The sequence below is a fragment of the Erpetoichthys calabaricus genome, chromosome 13, assembly GCF_900747795.2.
Source record: "Erpetoichthys calabaricus chromosome 13, fErpCal1.3, whole genome shotgun sequence".
NCBI classification, from domain to species: Eukaryota; Metazoa; Chordata; class Cladistia; order Polypteriformes; family Polypteridae; genus Erpetoichthys; species Erpetoichthys calabaricus.
The window spans coordinates 38,898,628-38,918,105 of record NC_041406.2 but is presented as its reverse complement, the minus strand read 5'-3'; the positions used below and the strand labels follow the sequence as shown (position 1 = coordinate 38,918,105).

At 40.1% G+C, this 19,478-nt stretch overlaps 1 protein-coding gene across 1 annotated transcript in view; it reads right to left on the bottom strand.

Annotated features, from left to right (window-relative positions):
• Positions 1-12,519, bottom strand: part of matcap2 (microtubule associated tyrosine carboxypeptidase 2) — a 30,343-nt gene extending 17,824 nt beyond the window's left edge. The window contains exons 1-2 of the mRNA XM_028818140.2: positions 12,359-12,519; positions 7,801-8,480 (exon numbers count right to left, since the gene is read on the bottom strand). Of these exons, the coding sequence (XP_028673973.1) occupies positions 7,801-8,480; positions 12,359-12,383 (705 nt within the window). The 5' untranslated portion in view covers positions 12,384-12,519. The remainder of the gene's footprint in view (positions 1-7,800; positions 8,481-12,358) is intronic.
• Between the last annotated feature and the right edge of the window lie 6,959 nt (positions 12,520-19,478).

The following is a 19,478-nucleotide window of genomic DNA, read 5'->3' as shown; positions in this document are numbered from 1 at the left end:
CATAGCCTGTGCCTGCATGGCAGGGGGTCTTCATACCAGGAGATTCCCTGTGGCTACAGGATTTCCTCAATCCGAACCAGCTTTATTTAATAGGACTGCTATTACTATTAATAACAAAAAATTCTGTCTTTTTTGGTATCAATCCAGAAATTACATGGTAGTTCTGCTAAATGTTTTACTGAATGAAGCTAGAATTTGTATGTTAGACTTTTTCTTTTAAGATTTTTCTGCCTTATAGTATTTTGTTCTTTTTAACATTCTGGTTATTCAAGCCTTTGTTTACTAATAAGAACACACATGTATAATACTGAAATAGTTACGGAATATTTTGCCATTTATTGTTGTTTGCCCCGAGGTCTGCTGTACCTAACATCAGTCCTCAGCAAGCACACAGAGTTAAAAAATAAAATGACCTAACAAAGTTAAGCATTTCAAGATATGGCAAAAATACAGATGTTAATTGTAAATTCATATAGCTTTGACATTAATGCATTTTTTAATGCAAAGCAAAAGAAATAAAAAAGTTCAGATCATTAAAATAATGAAATCAATAAAAGAGAGAGTTGATGCACTGATTGTAAAACTAGTTGAAACAGCAAAGGAAGGCTGGGGTTACAACTGAACTTGAGAACTAGTGCACTACACTACTAATAAATCAATGAAGGGAATATTATCTACAGGTGCATTGTATGCATTGAAAAGGGTATAAAAATAGTTGGCACCTGGCTGACTGTGGTGTGCCAGTCAGGCCAAAAATTCCAGATCAGTTTTTTTTATCCTAGTCCATCCTGGATTACCTGCCACCAAAGGTAATGAGGAGCTCTTTTTATCAAAGTTATCTTGGACATAAAATAGACTGAGGTCTACAGTGCAACAAGAAAGAGTCAACAGTCTGAACATCAGTGCCCTTTGAAAGTGATATCCTTCAACAACTGGAGTTAACAGGAATTATAAAGGAGTTTGTTGCAAAGAACAACAGAGCAAAAACCGTATGAAGGTAGGCACACAGATTTTGCTGTTGTGCTAATTTGTGTTGTACATTCATCTAAGGTTTCGCAAATGTTGGTTTGGCTGACTAGACAGGAGTTGCCACTTTGAGGGCTTGTGGAAGTGACATTGTTGCACTTATTTTGTTTTTTTGCAACTGATTGACATTGTTTGGTCTTTCATTCAGAGTTGCTGATATCATATAGATGGCCTAAAAGTCAGAATGGAAATTCATAGTGCACATTTCTATGGCTCATAATACTGTATATTGTTACATTCATAAATTAAAAGTAATGTGTGCATCACACGCCACACCATGATTTGCATTTCATACTAGCTATAGGTCAATTCCTTTAGGTATAAGGTGCAGAGAGATGGGGTATTTGTATTAACAGGAAAGTTATGGGGGGGGGGGTGCAAAGCTGACCTCGGCGTAGCGGCCCCCAACTTAGTTAATCTGCCCCTCAGTATTAAATAATTTACTTTTCACTGCTTTCTGTTTAAAGGTACTGAAACATTGAATCAGCTGGAAAAGAAAGTGACTCTGTATAATGTACGATTCATCTATAAAAAGCTCTTGAGACAAATGTGAGCAAAGTCTATCTCTTCAGTGGCAGGTTTGTAAGATGTGATAGACAGCCCGACCACAGACTGACACATACCAGATGTCGAATACCACACACAGTTTATTAAACTATTTACACAAATGAAACAGTCCTGCACCGTGAACAGTGCTCCAGCACCAAACACCCTCCAATACGGGCCTTTAAATGTCCGTGGGCCACCTCTCTTCCTCCTGTCGCTGGAGCTTCATCCACCTCCAGCTCCCGACTCTAGCTCCTTGACTGTAGGAAGTTGGACCCCTTTATAGTCACCCGGACGTGCTCCAGGTGCTCGCTGACGTTCTTCCGGCGCCACTTCCTGGTGTGGCAGAAGTGCCACATGAGCACCCAGAAGCACTCTGGGCATCCCTGAAAGGTCCTCCATCAGCCCTCCCAGGTGTGGCAGAAGTGCAGATATCCCGGGCTCTATGAGGCTTGGGGCGCCCCCTGGTGGTGGCCACGGGTCCCAATGGGTTTGAGCCTCCATGCTCCATCCCCATGGTCCCCACACTATCCAGGGTGGTTGCCCCCTCGTGGCCTGGGGTACATATAGTCTGCCTCCCGATCCTTCCAGGCATCCCGGCTGGTTCTGGCCCCCAGCCTCCTGCCACAAAGAGGACATAGACAAAAGAAGTGAAGGGTGCACAGAGAGTCACTAGCCTTTTGCTTCTTCCCTCAGCACAGAAGAATCCCACCAAACAGACGACTCGTAGCACCAGCAGACCCCTGGCTCCACTAAGGCTACCATTCTCAAACCAGGTCAGGTGCCAGACAAGCTGGTGTTTATAATACACACAAGCTTTTTTTGCTTGACAAATAGAGCAACTTCATTAAATGAGATAGCCCATAGCTCCCTTACCATTCCTATGTTTTCTTGTCAGCTAACTAGATCCGTTGATCAGTAATTACATCTGTGCCACTGAAAGTTTCCTACAACCAGAAGTGTAACACGTTCTGATTCAGCAAGCAATGCTTAAAAAGGAAAGTGCTGGAAAGCAACTCAAACAGATATAAAATTAGGGACCAAAATGGAACAGTTAAGACAATCAATTACATGTTAAATTTGTAATAAGTGTGTCTGCACAACACAAGGTACACTAATACAAGTTTGTCAGTCCAAAACTTAATTAATCAAAATCAGAGACATGGGGGTACAGAATCTATCCTGACAGTACTGGGCACAACACATGAAATGGCCCTGGACAGGGTGCCAGTCTGTCACAAGACCTACTCATACACGCACAAAGCAGCCAGTTTAAAAACACCAGTTAACCTAACCAGAACATTTTTGGTCATATGGGAGTACAACAGAATTAACCAGGGAAAAACATACAAACGTGTAAAATATGCAAAGTCCACCCAGACAATAACTGGGCATAGGATTCAAAACCTGGATGTTTCGACTGTGAGGCAAAACCAGACTCCACTGAGACACCGAGCTGACCAACAAGCTACTGTAAACCTATGACAGCTGATTTTTCTAAGAAATACAAACCCTGGTAGAAGAAACAACAAGGTTTACTATTTCTGGAGCAGGGCTCAAGTCACAGATTGAGCACATGTGTTTTAAGACCAGAGGTAATTATGCTGAATGACAAACTGCAAACAATATATCCATCCGCTCATCCATCCATCTTCCAAACCCATTTTAACCTGAGCAGGGTCAAAGGGCAGCTGGAGTCTATCCCAGCAAGCACAGGGTTCAAAGCAGGAACAATCATTCAACAGGGTGCCAGCTGTACCTACATACATACACTAGGGCCAATTTAGCATCACCGATCCACCCAACCTGCAGATCTTTCAAGTGCTAAAATAAGCATCCCAGCATTTCATGTTGTTCAAGAGCAATAAACAGGACCAGACATATGGAACCATCCAATTACCATTTAATTTATATAATTACCTAATTAATAAACAAACTGGAGAATCCCTTGAGAGACTGAAATAGTACTGCCAATGTGAACAATCGTTGGCCTTCCCAGGTACCACATAGACACAAAGGGCAGCATCAGTTGTTGGTGGTGTATCATAGTGGATACTACACTGGACTCTAAACAATATGCCTCTACAGCAGCTGTCATCTCCCACACTACCATCAAACCCAGAGCATAGTAAAGCCTGGCACACTTAACTCTTTCAGGGCTGATGTCAACTCTTGTCAAAAGGAGGAGTTGACAATGCTAATCGAATAGATAGATAGATAGATAGATAGATAGATAGATAGATAGATAGATAGATAGATAGATAGATAGATAGATAGATAGATAACTTTATTAATCCCAAGGGGAAATCGACTATAAACTGTGACAAAACCAACCATTATGTTTTAGTTGGACTCTCGTTGCTAGAAGGAAAGTTAGCCTAATTGGCTTTGACCAAGAGTTCCTGCCCTTGCATGAGTAGCAAGGTGCAAACAATGGCAAAAATGGCACTGACATCTGGTGAGAGATCAAAGCGAATGAGTAAAGCAAAATACTCTCTGGACGACGTTTTGCTTGTTCTCTCTGAATTGGACTATGACTTGTCGGACTCCGATTTTGGTATATGTGATCGCAAACAAATGGTGATTGGTCCCCAATCGTGGTGCTGAACAGGTTCATGTAGCTGACACACCTACAGCAATGTTCAGCTGGGAGGACTGCTACTTATAAACAAGTGGTAAAAACCAGATTGCAATGCATTGTGACCGTGACCGCTGCTGCTGCCCCTGCCACGCAAAGACAGCCTGGCAGCAAGCCTGTCACACATTCTTGTCAAACTGTCAGCCACAGCATGCAGCAACAGATGTTTTATTTTGATTTCTGTGTGAAGCCATTGCTTTTCAGAAAACTGTTTTTTGGAAAAAATATTCAGCCCTCAAAGAGTTAATATAAGATAATTAACCATCATAACCCACCATGTGAGCTATGCATTAAACTATAACATGTCTACTAAACAGGGTTTATGCAATGGTACACGTTTAGTCGTCAACACCATGACACACAATGTTATTGAAGCAAAACTTCTTACAGGATCACATGCTAACAATACTGTTCTAATTCCTACAATCGACCTTACAAGTTCTGACCTGGAATTACCTTTTACACTTAAACGGAGACAGTTCCCCATTAAACCTGCCTTTGCCATGACCATCAACAAATCACAAGGACAAACCATGGACAAGGTTGGCATCTACCTCTCTGAGCCCGTTTTTGGACATGGACAACTTTATTTGCTTCCTATATGCGTCATCTACACCTTCACACTATGCTATATCTCATTCATACATCACGCTCTTTGTAATTTAACACCAGGGGTTGGCGAGCGAAGCGAGCAGGGGGCGGAGCCCCCTAGTGTCTACAATAAATTGTTCCTCTGCCATACATTTGTAAAGACATGTAATATTGAGATAGATTATTTGTGTATCCCGTATATTTGAATAATAGCTCTGAATAACTACTGAGAAAATAAGAAGAGGGAGATTTTCCCAGAATTCAGGCAGATTAAATCTTTTGGCACTAGTGTGCTTACTTTGAGGAGGCATAATTACCCTGCCAGAGAGTGTTTAAAGTTAGACATGGCAAAGTGTTTAGTTATGGGTTGTGCCTGATAAAGCAAAAACATTATGTAAGTCAGAGTTGAAAATGATATTAAATAATATCAGTAGCAATAATAATAAGAAAAGCCAAATGTATATTAAGTACTGTTGAAAATGATCTTGCTTTGAATTTGTAACAGAAACTGGGCCGAACAATATCAGATGTTTAATTCAGCTCTACTTTGGCTATATTGATGACTGGCATGAATAAAGAAGATGAAATTATGGTTACCTGTCTAAAAATCTTTTGGAGAAATGAATGCTTGCCACCACATATATAATCATGCTATCCATGTTCAGTCACATTTTTGTAAACAATAATTGAAATTTTGGAATAAACAATGAAATTTAATGACAAGAGCAGTTAAAATAATAGGGATTGATTTATTGTGTATGACTTTCAGCATTAAAGCTAATAATTTTATTTGTATTCAGTGAAGATTCCTCTTACCTAGTTCTTTTGCACAAGTTTGTAACATGTGTTACTAATGTAGCTTAATCATTGTAGTTACTTTGCATGGTGTTTTGACTAGGTATAGTTACTGCCTAGACTCCCCCAAAGGAAAGTATATCTGGTGTTTTTATTATGAAGTATTATTTGACTATAACAATTAACTATATAAATACCTGAAACATATTGTGCTGGACTAGCAGGAGGTTACCAGGGGCAAGGTAGACTCAGGGTGGCTGCATATCACACAGAAAACCTTCAAAACCGAGACAGAGACTGAGACAGAGACACTGCCGAGGGGGTGGAGGCCCTGCATATGCCGGACTGTTAACACTGTGTCTACTAAAGGGTAGTACTGCCTTCATGCTAGATGCCCTGGAAGAGAAATATGACAAAGTTGGGGCCTGACAGATTTGTGTGATTCCCTTCTAAGGGGGCCCAGACGTTAGACAACCCAACAAACACTAGAAACACCTAACCCACTACTTAGAAAGTAGTATGAACATCTATGAAAGAGCTTAGTGTCCACTAAGGGAAATACAGAGAGAATTGTCCAGGAGATGAAGTCATCATTGGGAGCAGGCTAAATCATGCTCTTAGGACTGGCAGGAGTCAAAAAACACAGGCAAAGTCCAAGACAAATGATCATCAAAACCAAAGCAAAGTCCAAAAATCAACAGTAAAACATATTTTAAGAACTGTTAAACTCAAGCAAACCATTAACTTGCCCAAACCAGAATAATTCATTTGCCCAATCTAAAACAATTAAAGCAAGAGATTTTGATTTTATCTTAAACCTACAATGCTTTCTGCTATTCTGTCTTTTTAAGTAGCACTCATGTGATGATGTCACATGTATCAATGCCAGAGAGCAACTGGGTAACTATCATTATCAACATGACCAAGGCCTTTTAATAACAGAATGGTGGTATCCACTGAGAAAGGTTGTACTAAAATGGAATATTAATGACATAACTGACATAACAATAAAATTAAATAACATCCAGAGAAACTAAATAAATTTGCATAAAGTGTTAGAATGAGAATCAGAACAACATAGAGAGAGAAAATTAGGCCTGGACTGTTGTGATCTGGGAGTCCCGAAAGCACAGGTACCTGAAACAATTCCAAGGTTGCCCACTAGAAGGGAAAAACACAGTCAAAACAAAAATGGCCGAGATGAATCTTGATAAAAATAAGAGGTTTATTTTCACAAAAAAGCTGTTCCAAACACCAAAGCTCTGAAAAACACAAGGAAAGGCAGACACAGCAAACAAGTCCCAAAATAGAATCTAAAAGTCATAGTCAAAAACAGAGCAGAGGTTCAAGAAATAACAATAAACACAGTCCTACTCTGAAATCCAGAGGTGAGGTCAAAAATAGAGCAAGGGTTCAAAAAAATCAATAATCACAGTCCCAAACTGAAATCCAAAGACAATGTAGAGAAACAAAGCACAGGGTCAAAGATCCAGAAAACACAAGAAATAGCAATGGCCCAGAAACTCACCAAAACTCTCCATTTCCTAGCGCATTCAATGAACAACAAGGAACTATGGAGACACTTCCTTAAATAGGGTGAAGGGCCATTCCTGATGGTGATTGGCAGGTGGCCCCACTCCTTGGGAACCCATCCACAAAATAAGGGTTATAACCAACACCCCACCCCTTTCTCAACACACACACAGTAAAAGGTACAAAAGAAACATTAATACAAATATAATAGAAAATTATACAAAACAGTGAACACCAGCCAGGGGGAAAATGCTGGCTGAAACATGACAAGGAGATCTGATCCCAAATTGTAAATGTGCCCATAAGATAGACAGCATAATGCATGCTGTCTTCAAGAGCCATCCCTTTGACCCTTGAAGAGTTTGTAGCCGAGTGCCCATATAGGAATATTCTTGCTCTTTGAAATAACAAGATTGTGTATTTGTAGTGTTTAACTTTTCATCAAGGAAGACCAACAACCACCACAATAATAATAATCATCCAACCAGAGAAGCATATTAGACATAGGTAATGACATCTTACTAAGAAGATAAAAACTATGGAGGAGGATTATTTAGCTACAAGAACTGAACTTTGCTTTTTGTCATGTAAAACAACATGAATAAGAATATAAAAAAAACAGCTTGTGATATGAATAATAATAAATGGCCAAAAAAACACTCCAAACTCACTTGCATTAAGAATTTATCCGATGCACTGCTATATTTTTCCAACACGTATGGAGATGCTGGATTATCATATTCAAACTGAGGATTGTAGGTGAATTCTGACTTGAAGAACTTGGCCTTTTCTTTTTCCACATTTGAAGGCTTGATGGCAGTCAGTATACAGGGCCTCTTGGTAGAGATCCCACACTCCTTGCCAATAACTTTTGGAAGCTGGGATGACTTTGTCTTCTGCAGGCTGGAGAAGTAATGTCGTTTGCTTTTTCCCTTAGGTCTAGGGGACAGTCCTATTTGGTTTCCGGTAACCGCTATAGGGCGGATGAATGCACCATTACTGGAGAATGGGCTTCCTAAAAAGACTTCAGGTGACCTGCTTGAATTTTGCAGTTTATTGGCTGGCAATGGCACTGAGTGATTTGCCTTGCGATGTTCCCGGCTGTGTCCTGTTGGTGACTGTCTTGCAGATTTTCTAACCTTTTTGTGATTAGCTGAAGAAAGTTTTGGCATTTTTTTTTCTTCTTTTGTCTGAAGAAGTACATTGTAGCTGTTGGTGCTGGTCGTGAAAATGTCTTTTAGGACAGTGGAGCAAAGGCTATATAAATCAATCTGGCTGGCATTAACTGGGTTATCTGTAGGGCTGAGAAGGTACTTCTTGGAGAGCTCAAACTCAGGCCAGTGAAGCCTTTCTGAAAAGGAATGGAGATAAACATCCAATAATTATCTTCAAATAAAATAAGCAATCACATGAAAACTCTATTTACGTCCAATAATTCATACTATTAATACAATGATTTAATGGTGCACAATTTTCACAATTAATGAACCTGTGTAATTTAAAGGTTTATGCTTTTTTAACAATTGCAAATGGTATATTTAGCAGATGCTCCTTAAAATAAGATAAATATCAACTAAATTGTATCTGCTCCTATCTACTCATTAAAAATTAGTAAAACCAAATGTTTCTTTGTTAATCAGATGTGAAATAATACCCAAGAAGTGAATTGATGTGCATGAGGTAGTGTGCCTAGTACTTAGATGCAAAAAGAAAACGTGATTGACTGTTTGTATTCCTCTGCATTGGGTGGGCATGAGTTTGCATTTAGTGTACACTATGATGGACTGGCACCCACACCAGGGTTAGCGCCTGTCTTGCACCCATCACTGTTGAGATTAGCTTTAGCTCCCTACAGCCCTAAAAATGAATTACTTGGCTTCAGTAAATGGAGGAAGGAACAGATGGATGGATCTCTCTCTCTCTCACCGTAGAAATATTTGTCTAAAACATTAAGAACATTCATTGATATTTTGCACCTATGTGTCTAATTCAGGTTCACAACAGAGCTCATTCTGTCAACCAGGAACTGAACCCAGAAGGACAGCAGTTCATTGTAGAACCACCATTTACATGAATCCACCCTCACTCATGCAGACCCAATACTTAGCACTTTTGTGTTTCTGTAGATGTGAGTTGAATATGCATATTATACAAAGACAATGACATGGCCCTGATGTGAACTTAACCCCCTAGATTAATACAGGTAAAATTCCATTACAATGAATATCTTTACAACGAAATTTTCATTACAATGAAGTATTTTTATGGTCCCGACAGTTTCCCCATATGACACAAGTCTATAGAAATCTTGTTACCATGAAGTACATTCAGCAGGTACTTTCATTACAACGAAGTGCACAAAAGACCTTGAAATGCCAGAATGAATCATCCACAGAGCAGTTAGTTCTGTGGCCGCAGCTCAGTGGTGCACAATGATCCCCAAACAGAAACACTGCCATTTTTTTTCTTTCTTTGAACTTTCCTCATACTTTGTTTTTCTTTTTTTTTTTCTTTTTTTGTTTCCTGCGGTTTTCAGTGATACCTTTTAGTTATTGCTCATCAACATTTGAAAAACATCCATTGGATTTTAACTCATTGTCACCCTCCTATATAAACATCCATCCATCCATTATCCAACCCGCTGAATCCGAACAAAGGGTCACGGGGGTCTGCTGGAGCCAATCCCAGCCAACACAGGGCACAAGGCAGGAACCAATCCCGGGCAGGGTGCCAACCCACCGCAGGACACACACAAACACACCCACACACCAAGCACACACTAGGGCCAATTTAGAATCGCCAATCCACCTAACCTGCATGTCTTTGGACTGTGGGAGGAAACCGGAGCACCCGGAGGAAACCCACACAGACATGGGGAGAACATGCAAACTCCACGCAGGGAGGACCTGGGAAGCAAACCCAGGTCCCCAGGTCTCCCAACTGCGAGGCAGCAGCGCTACCCACTGCGCCACCGTGCCACCCAACTATAAATACAGTTTTAGAAAAATTATGAATGTGTTGCAGGGCGGCACGGTGGCGCAGTGGGCAACGCTGCTACCTCACAGTAAGGTGACCTGTGTTCGCTTCCTGGGTCCTCCCTGCATGGAGTTTGCATGTTCTCCCCGTGTCTGCGTGGGTTTCCTCCGGGCGCTCCGGTTTCCTCCCACAGTCCAAAGACATGCAGGTTAGGTGGATTGGCGATCTTAAATTGTCCCTGGTGTGTGTTTGTGTATGTGTTTGTGTGAGCACCCTGTGGTGGGCTGGCGACCTGCCCGGGGTTTGTTTCCTGCCTTGCGCCCTGTGTTGGCTGGGATTGGCTCCAGCAGACCCTCGTGACCCCTGTAGTTAGGATATAGTGGGTTGGACAATGAATGGATGGATGAATGTGTTACAGAAAGTAAATAAATGTTAATACAGAGTATTTAACTCAATCCTGACAAAGACATACCATTACACCATTCTTAGTGGAGGCCAAAAGTGCACTCCTTAATCTACACTTTTAATGGTTCTAAAATAGCACTTTACAGGGTTGTGACCATTTCATTCTGGGAATGGTTCTTTGCATATGAAATTGCTTCTTTGGTTTTTCAAATTGTTCCTAATATGGGGTGGCACAGTGGCACAGTGGGTAGGGCTGCTGCCTCGCAGTTAGGAGACCCAGGTTCGCTTCCCGGTTCCTCCCTGCGTGGAGTTTGCATGTTCTCCCCGTGTCTGCGTGGGTTTCCTCCGGTTACTCCGGTTTCCTCCCACAGTCCAAAGACATGCAGGTTAGGTGGATTGGCGATTCTAAATTGTCTCTAGTGTGTGCTTGGTGTGTGGGTTTGTGCCCTGCGGTGGGCTGGCGCCCTGCCCAGGGTTTGTTTCCTGCCTTGCGCCCTGTGCTGGCTGGGATTGGCTCTAGCAGACCTCCGTGACCCTGTAGTTGGGTTGGATAATGGATGGATGGTTCCTAATATGTGAACAAAACAGAAATCTTTATTGTTAGTCTAATTCAGATACCTAGTGGGATACAAGAGGTCAAGAAAACAATAAAATTAGCCTGTGTTACTGTAAGCAGCAAGAGTCCTTTTAAATCCAGGAACTTGTTGGCATTTCACAAATCTGTTATAATCTATTTAGGGTTATTTATGAAATCTGTCACTCATCTAAATAAATAAAGGTTCTGTCTGGAACCTTTAATTTGGATGGTTCGTTTGGGAACTGAATAATGGTTCCCCTATGGCATCACCCTAATGCACTACTTGGCATCTTTATTTTTAACAGTATAATCTCACTAGATTTGGCGTCGAGTATATCCCAGCAGCCTTCTGAACTTTCTGATCAACAGCTCAGTAGATGTGTGCGTGTGTGAGTGTGCATGAGTGTGACTTCTTACAGAAATGCCATGCTGTCCAGGATTGCAATCAATCCTCATGAGGACCCTTTAATGTAGGGAGCAGGTTCAGAAAATAGAGGTGAATGGGTGTTCCACATAAAGACCACTGAAACAAAATCTACATTAACAGAGTGCACCTGGGATGAGATGGGTGTGGAAGTGACAGGTTCTCATTCAAGTTTGGTTTTAATCATACAATGACACAATTTAAAATGATTGCTCTTTTTCGTTTTTGTCTCTTTCTTGAGTAGTTTGACATAGGCCTTTACTGTACAGTTGTGAATATACTGTATACTAACATCACTGTTGAAGTCATCACATTACCATATTAATTTCTCTTATAAATGTTCATCCTGTTAGTACCCTATTGAAGTACTGTAAATATAAATGGAGACTGCTACCGAAGTGCTCGCTGATCAACAGTGTGGATAAAATTAAATTAATTATGAATACAAACAATATAATTAACAACAGCAAAAATACAAAATGCGTTTTTTTTAAATCATCCCATTCTATGTTACTAAAAGTGAGCCGGATAAAAATCACCTATGTTTGGGCAAAACCTATAATCTGTTACTGGACTTGGTAAAGACGACACAGACATTGCTGTAAGGCTAACGAAGGAGTAGCTCGTCTCCCAACAGCCGCGTCTCTTTAGGATTTTTTCCTGTAAAATATCGATTAACCCCTACAGCACCAAATGATTGGGCTTTTCGTGATGATCAATAGCTAAAGCCTAAGAAGCAATCCACAGGAGGAAAACAACCGCAATGCGACAGACACACTTTATGATCGCAGCTGCCTTCGGCAATTGGACCAGGCAAATCCCGCGTGCAGTATGGTGCCGTACCTACCGGTAACGTTGATTGATTCAAGCATTACTCCGCTCGAAAATGGAGCCGGTCGGCTGAGCCCTGCTAGGTAACCAACATTCGGAAAAATGTCTGACAAAACAACAATAAGCAGATGACCAAAGAGTGCAGAGAAGCAGAATCTAAAAACCCGTATCCCAGCAGCCTACCAGAGACAGCGAGTCTGTCGGAGGTGACACGCGATGTCCGCCTCAGTTGAGTCCAGGGCAGCCGTTACCATGGCTACGGCTCCGCGTCACTGGCTGCAAGTTGTCGTTGAGAAGTGCGCCGTAAGGACTCGGAAAAGACGATAAAAGTAACTGGTTCAGTGTGAACCCGATGAGCAGGTCTGTGCTCGGGATGGCGTAAGAGCTGGAAAGTTACGTCAAGACAAGTGCAAGTGCCTTTAGCTTCATGAGTAGAGCCATAGACTTTAAACTCAATTGTGTGACCACGAGCAAGTCCTTTCTGCTGTAACAAATATATATGAATAGTTGTCTCTGTACTTTTAAAGTATTTAAAGCATGGAAAGGCACACAATAAATAAAACATTGTTATTATCAGTGTATTATTATAGTTGGAAAATTATTATTCTAAACGTTACAAACAGCATAAGTACCCTGAAATACGCTGACTTTGTGGAACACCAGTGCCATCCATCCATCCATTTTCCAACCCGCTGAATCCGAACACAGGGTCACGGGGGTCTGCTGGAGCCAATCCCAGCCAACACAGGGCACAAGGCAGGAAACAATCCTGGGCAGGGTGCCAACCCACCGCAGGACACACACAAACACACCCACACACCAAGCACACACTAGGGCCAATTTAGAATCGCCAATCCACCTAACCTGCATGTCTTTGGACTGTGGGAGGAAAACGGAGCGCCCGGAGGAAACCCACGCAGACACGGGGAGAACATGCAAACTCCACGCAGGGAGGACCCGGGAAGCGAACCCAGGTCCCCAGATCTCCCAACTGCGAGGCAGCAGCGCTACCCACTGCGCCACCGTGCCGCCACACCAGTGCTTTTCCATAAATTATGTTTTCTTATTATAATAATTTACCATTCATTTTACACACCTATTTATTTGAATACAATGTCATCATTAGAAAATATGCATGCCACCCTGATACAAGTTCCATTTCAATATTTGGTCAATACCAAGGATAATCAGATTTATAATAGTCAACAATAAAAAAATGACTTTGTAAACTTTGTTTGAGGTGCTAAATAATGGTAATGTTTAACAAATCAAATTTATGTGTTTCATGGTTGGTGAAAGGATATATTTTCCTGACGTGCATGAGTTGAGGGTGTCCAAACTAAAGATACAATAAGATATATTTCTTGATATATACATTATAGCAAGAAAAAATATATATACATATATATGTATATATATACAGTATGTAAATATACATGTTGTCACACATGCGTGTTTAGGGGACAACCAAAGGGCCTGAATAAATGCAGTTCCACGCCGGACCAGGGGGTGGCGAAGTGCGCTAAATCTATCACTTAATTCTTTGCAGACCATTCTCAGGAAATACCACCCTGTTTTGGGGTAGCCAATGACGTCACTTCTGGTTCCGGTCCTGATGACATCACTTCCCCCGTGAGGGTTTAAAAGCCTCCATCTTAAAGAAGATACTCAGTTCTGTTTTGGACTAAGTTGTATGAATGTGTCTTTGTCTTTTGACAGATTTTGCAGCTGGGAAATATTATACGGGTGGCTGCCCCAAACCTTCCCAATGTCTCTTGGCTATTTTTGTGACAGTGTATGTATATATATATATATACATATATATATATATATATATATATATATATATATATGTGTGTGTGTGTGTGTGTGTGTGTGTGTGTGTGTGTGTGTGTGTGTGTGTGTTTAAGAAATTAAGTGGACCACATGCAACGTGTTCTTCATATGGCTATATTAAGATTTCATCTTCAATTAAACAGTATCTTTAGATAAAGGTGACATAAAATGACAAACGTCACGGTACGTCAGTAATCCATTGTATAATTTAAATGCACATAATTGCAGGTTGGGACAGAATTCTTCCTGCAACCTTAAAATAGAAAAAGCAGAGTTAAAGGAAATATTGAATGAATGATTAAAAGCAAAAATAAACTTTTATTTTTTTTAATATAACATTTGCAGACCCACTTAATCTTATCTGGAGATACAAGTACCAAGCCTGGATGGGGTGCCAGACTTTCAAAGGCCCCCTCAGAAACACAGTCAGACAAGGCGAATCATCAATGAACTTAATATGCACATCTTGAGGATATGAGAAAAAAAGCTACTTATTTATCTTCTAAGTGTGGAGACCTTAATAATATTATATTCTGTTTTTGTAGAAATATCAAATAAAATAAAAGATTTTTTTAATAAATTACCAAGTTGTGGAGAGCAGAATCACAAGGCTGGAACAAACAAAACCTGGATACACTCACCCTCACTCACTTAAACGAGGACAGTTTAAAGGCACCAGGCCACCTAAGTCTTATCACACAGACAGTAGCTCGGGTCACCAGGCTGTTCATGGAAACTGTGAGGCTGCAGTGCCAACCCCTGCTGCCAACCACTGTGGCCCCATGCTAGCCTTCATCACACCGTGCAACCTTCCATTATCTCATGTCCTTATTCAGGTCACAGTGCAGGGCATTGGTGACAATCTAAACAGCACTGGGCACAAAGAAAGAACCAACACTGAATGGGGCACTAGTCCATTACAGGGTACACACACACACACACTTTAATGAACACTCACTCATATGACTAGTTCAGAATCACTAGAGGTCCCGGAGAAAAGCCCACACAGAAATATGACAAATGTTCAACCTCAGTAATATTAATGCTTGTTTTTAGGGCATTTCATATTTCTTAATTATTAGTTGAGCTGTCATCAAATTGTATAAACTGTATGGGCTTTTGTATAACCTTTATTAAAGTTTTTCCCCTTAAAATAAACTATAATTAAATATAATTTTAATTAAATATTTAAAATAATCATTTAATAAAACATGCACTACAGAATGTAAATCATTTCCTCTGTTATAGTTATGTGGTAGTTCGTGCTAAGATCATCCCACCTGCTTTACCCAAATGTTTGAGTATATTTAGCATACTATAAAAAGCAGAAGAGCTTTTGGCAGTTTTTAAAATTTTTTTAAGCTTGAGCCTGATTCAGCTCCCCACATAATGTTATTTGTGAAGCACTTTTTATCAGTTTATTAACTTGAGAATACTCAAGCAGGTTTGAAGAAATGAATGGAATTTCGCTTCTTCTGCTAATCTGTCTTTGTGCAGACCTAACAGGTAAGAAATTTCATTAGTAATACGCAAGCTTTTAATAATGGTGTGGTCTATCTATCTATCTATCTATCTATCTATCTATCTATCTATCTATCTATCTATCTATCTATCCACTTCTGTGAACACTGGTATTGTATTTTAAACTGAAGTGATGCACATCTACAAAGTGCCTGCTATACTCTGATAATGCATGCTGTTAACAGCTTACTTTAAAATAATGATTGATTTGTTGATCTTAATTTTTACAAAATGCTATATTGGTTATACAGTCGTAGGCAAATTATTAACAATGTTTTACTGTGATAATGGAAAACTGACTTTGCCATTAGAAGATTCAACTGTTCAATGTAGATTAAAAATCAACAACAAAGCTGTAGGTATGATACAAAATAAAGTTCCATTGTATTCAAAGTCAAGGGGTTATTTTATCAGATTGTTATCAGATGCACCTAACACAAAACGTACTAACTCATCTATTAATGTGCCTCTAAAATGGGTGACAGACAGAAATGTCAAAATCAGCTAATCTTGTCATCAATCAAGGGAACACAATGTCCACAAAAAAGTATTGGGGCATCAACCAGGTCACCCCTTTAAATAAATGCAGAGTGTTAAAAATAAACAGGCACTCGATGGCACAAATAATTACAAGAAAACAAAACAGCCAGGTAAGGCTGAGGGTGGTTCATAGCTTTGACGATTTTCATGTAGGAGCTCCTTCCTTCAGTCTGCTCTCTTCAGAATGAGACGTCTCAGGTTTATAGGTAGTGGCTGGGCTGGAAGGAGCGGGATCAGTTGTCCTCATTGGGTGTTTTTTCTGGGCTGTGGGTGAAAGAAGAGATAATCCCATCAATGACAGAACCACCTTGTGTCCCGGAGTGGTAGTGCTCACCTCTGATGAGCCGGGAAGGCAAGCCTCAGGTGCGTATGAGTGACAGTTTCTTCTCTGTTATTTCCTGCCCGTCTCATTGTCCATTTTGCACCCCTCTTATTCAACCCTAGGAACCATTAAGGTGTGCTACTTGCTGACGGGGACTTTCTTTACTTTCACCCCCTTACTTCAACCAGGTTTACCACAAACAGAGGGCTGCTCAAAGTTGTCCCCTTGAGTACTTAACGGAACACAGTTAGGCAAGGAATGGAAATATCAAATGAAAAAAATCATTTTTTACTAAATTACCAAGTTGTGGAGGACACAATCAGACACGAGGCTGAAACAAAACTTGGATGCAGTCATGTGAATTTCCCCCTGGGATTAATAAACTATCTATCTATCTATCTATCTATCTATCTATCTATCTATCTATCTATCTATCTATCTATCTATCTATCTATCTATCTATCTATCTATCTATCTATCTATCTATCTATCTATCTATCTATCTATCTATCCACATTTGCTTAAACAAGGACAATTTAGAGACATCAGGAATGATCAATCTTAACTTTTCAGCTCACTAGTAGCAAATAGCCAGAGACATTGATTTAAACTTTCACTGCTAGCAAATATAACAAATACAAAGAATCAGACAACCTGAGGAGGACCATGCAGTCTTCATTCAGTTCTAGCAGACAGTTCCCAGATGGTCCAGTTATAACATGAAAAGAAAAAGATTTCTGGAGAGAGAACTCCTTGTTAGTGCCCAGCAGCTAAGGAAGAACATTTCATTTATAGCAGCGAGAGAGAGCGGAGGGAGCACATTTGCTCTGCACCCTCCATGTGTTCTAAATTTGCTGTTGCAATTCCACAATTCACACTCATCAATACAAATGAAAGTATAGAGTGGTGTACAAAAAAAAACGGATTTCAATTTTGACTTTGATTGAAATATTTAGTTGTTTTTAAAAGCTTTTAATTCTGATGCTTTAATCAGTTTTAATATAGACCGTTCAACAAAAGGATAACAAGAAAAACAAAAGAGTATTTTTTTAAGGTCAAAATTTAGTTTTAAATATTGGATAGTTTTTTCTTAGTCTGATCCTATTTTTATATAAAATTGAAAACCGTTTATGGTTTTGCCTTTATTTGTAATTGAAGTCAATTCGCCTGTCCTTCTCCACGAAAATCTCCATCACGTTCTTGTAAAAGTCCTTTCTTATTTTCCTTTAGTTAATAATCTTTATCTTAATCTTCATTTTTGGGAGTCAGTCGGAACAGAAAATAAAAATAAACAGACCGCTGCAGTGCACTTGACTTTCTGATATCACTAACTTATTGGAGCCTCTGCGTAGAAGAACAGCAGCAGTTGAGCTTACATGCGCCCCCTTCGGAGCAGCACGGTGCTGTCTGCCTCACTCACCTTGAGCCTTTTCACTGCGGTTTTCTGTCCGATCAGTAAGACTAAATATGTCACACACATTCATTAAAGATGTTAGCCAGACTGTGGAAAGTCAGGGTGTATAATAAACATGTCTGCAAACATTATATTGGCGACATACAGAGTGACAGCAACAGGCACGCGTCAATTGCAGGCATCAACCCCGTGAGTAAGGGAGAACGCAGTCTGAGGGGAGGTGAGGCTCGTCGTTGCCGCACCTCACATTTCTTTAATGTATTTGAACAGGAAATGCGCAAATTCATTGATTTTGACTATACAAATTATTAAAATTATTGGAATCATACAGAAAACAAATTTATAGCACAGACCAGTGGACAATTTTATTTTATGTTATCATTCTTAGTTTTTTTACTTTTCATGATGACCCTCACCTGCCTCCCCTGACCGCACCTCCCTAATAGAGGTGCTGGTTTATTCAGATTTGTGAAAAATCCAGCTTCTGAAGGCTGTGGTCATTAGAAACAGGGAAGTCACACTCTAACTTATTTTGTCCACCATGGCACCAAACCTTTTTCTGGTTGTTTACAATGTATTATGGTGTAAGCTAGTGGTAGTAATGTTTAGCATTTAATTTGAAGCTTTATTTGGAGGCCAGGATTCAGTCTTGGTTTCTCTAGGGATCAGACTGTCAGTTTGGTCTCATCTTTTGTATTACTGTATATGTTATCAGGTGGAAGGTGATGAGATGGCCTGCTAATCAAAGTATTCTTGTCACTAATTTTAATGGTGATGTCTGTTCACTCCTGAGTTAGTTGGAAAGGAAGCTACAGATAGATGTTATGCTAAAGATAGACCAGCTTCTTACATTTTATGTGATATTCATTCATTGACCACATGTCCTCTTTTGGTTGCTTTTGTTTCTATCTGTTTTTCATTATACAGGTACTGCATTCATGGGGGGCAGAGTTCAAATAGCAAGCAGTCAAGACGGAGGGAAGGTGGAGGTAGCAATTCCTTCACTTACCAAACCTGCTTAATTCATGACAGCATGACAATGTGCTTGATCCTATCCTAGATTAAAAAATCTTTCTGATACACTTAGTGACTTAACCTAACATGTAAAGTTATGAAGTATGGGAAGAAATCAAGGTAGCTGGAGACAAAGGGAACCTAAAATTTGTGCACTGGTAAGTGATTGACCCAGAATTTGGACCCTGTTTCTTAGATTTGCAGCGAGTTCACCTGACTCCAGTGCATGAATAGATTGTGAATTGTACTCATAAATCTACAGTGGAACCTCGGTTTGCGAGTAACTTGGTTTACGAGTGTTTTGCAAGACGAGCTAAAATTTTTAATAAATTTTGACTTGATAAACGAGCGAGGTCTTGCAATACGAGTAGTACGTATACGCTTTGTCTGCTGAGCATCATGTGATCACAACTGAGCTGATGGTTCTTCTCTCTCTCTCTCACTGCGGGATTGTGGGCAATCGTCTCCTATTCTCCGTCTTAGTTGGCG